This window comes from Apaloderma vittatum, unplaced genomic scaffold, assembly GCF_000703405.1.
Source record: "Apaloderma vittatum isolate BGI_N311 unplaced genomic scaffold, ASM70340v1 scaffold44804, whole genome shotgun sequence".
In the NCBI taxonomy this organism is placed as follows: domain Eukaryota; kingdom Metazoa; phylum Chordata; class Aves; order Trogoniformes; family Trogonidae; genus Apaloderma; species Apaloderma vittatum.
The window spans coordinates 1-1,557 of NW_009715225.1; the positions used below are offsets into that span (position 1 = coordinate 1).

General features: G+C 45.2%; 1 protein-coding gene across 1 annotated transcript in view; it reads right to left on the bottom strand.

Moving 5' to 3' along the window:
- Window positions 1-983: 983 nt before the first annotated feature.
- The window catches only part of CD58 (CD58 molecule), a gene marked incomplete at both ends in the record, with an annotated part of 6,675 nt that continues 6,101 nt past the window's right edge, over window positions 984-1,557 (bottom strand). The window contains one exon of the mRNA XM_009869015.1: window positions 984-1,031. Within this exon, the coding sequence (XP_009867317.1) occupies window positions 984-1,031 (48 nt within the window). The remainder of the gene's footprint in view (window positions 1,032-1,557) is intronic.

The following is a 1,557-nucleotide window of genomic DNA, read 5'->3' on the forward strand; positions in this document are numbered from 1 at the left end:
ACACCTACCCCTCAGATATTTGTATACGTTAGTAAAGTCCCTTCTCAGCCGTCTCCTTTCAAGACTAAACAGCCCCAGTTCTCTCAGTCTCTCTTCACAGGAGAGATGTTCAAGCCCCTTAATCATCCCCGTAGCTCATCCTCATAGCTACATGTGGACCACAAGCTCCCGCTGCTGGGGGGCACCACGCACCAATTCCAGGTGTGGTCTCACCAGGGCAGAGTAGAGGGGGAGGAGAACTTCCCTAGACCTGCTGGACACACTTTTCTTAATGCACCCCAGGATCCCATTGGCCCTCTTGGCCACAAGGGCATATTGCTGTCCCATGGACAACTTACTATCTACTAGGACTTCAAGGTCTTTCTCCATGGGACTGCTTTCCAGCAGGACATTCCCTAATCTGTACTGATGCCTGGTGTTATTCCTCCCCAGATGCTGTACTCTACGCTTGTCCTTACTGAACTTCATGAGGTTCCCCTCCGTCCACCTCTCCAGCCTGTCCAGATCTCATTGGATGGCAGCACAGCCTTCCCAGTCACCCCTCCCAGTTCTGTATCATCAGCAAACTTGTTGAGGGTACACTCTACCGCCTCGTCCAGGTCATTGATGCAGATACTGAACAAAACTTGACCCAGTACTGAAAGGGAAATGGATTTATGTTAAAGGAAAACAGATTTAGATTGGATCTTAGGAAAAAATTCTTCAGTACAAGGGTGTCAAGACTCTGGAATAAATTGCCCAGAGATGTTGTGGATGCCCCCTCCCTTGAGATGTTCAAAGCCAGGTTGGATGAGGCCTTGAGTAACCTGGTCTAGTTGAGGGGTGTCCCTGCCCATGGCAGGGAGGTTGGGTTAGATGATCTCTAAGGTCCCTTCCAACCTAGGTCATTCTATGATTCTACGTTTTGGACTACGAAAGGATGTGTGCAAAATGAATTCTCCCCTCTGTGCTCCCCTGGTTTAGGGAATCATCACACTTGTTACCTGCTCCAGGCTCTTCATTCTCATAACCAACAGTTTGTGAAGAAGTGGCTGCAAGAAAACAGAAATCATTTTTAGAAACGTATATGGAGATAGTACAACAGTCTGCAAAATATTCAACTCATCCTTAAAAGGTCATTATAACACTTCTATCAGATACTCCTGAGAACTTGTAGAAGGACTCACAATTAATTTCAACTTCCCTCCAGCAACCACTTAAGGTCCCAGATCATAATCAACATTATCTATGCTTATGCCTACAGCTTTACAAAAATCTTTCTAAAGCGAGTTTATTTCAGGTGATAAAGCTGCACAGATTTGCCATAAAAAGCCAGAGACAGCTGCAAAGAGAAGCCATGTGTCCTTCTTCACTCATGTGTTGCACTAACATTGTGACTTGAAACCCTTTCTCTTTGCAGACCTGTGATCTTCAGTGAAGACTTCAGTGATCTCTGAACCACAGGCTAGAACCACAGTTTAAACAAATGTATGACAATATCAGAAGAAAAAATAAGTTCTGTATTCAAAATCCTGCTAAAATCTCCTAAGACTTCGATGTGCTGTGGCAGGGTGGATA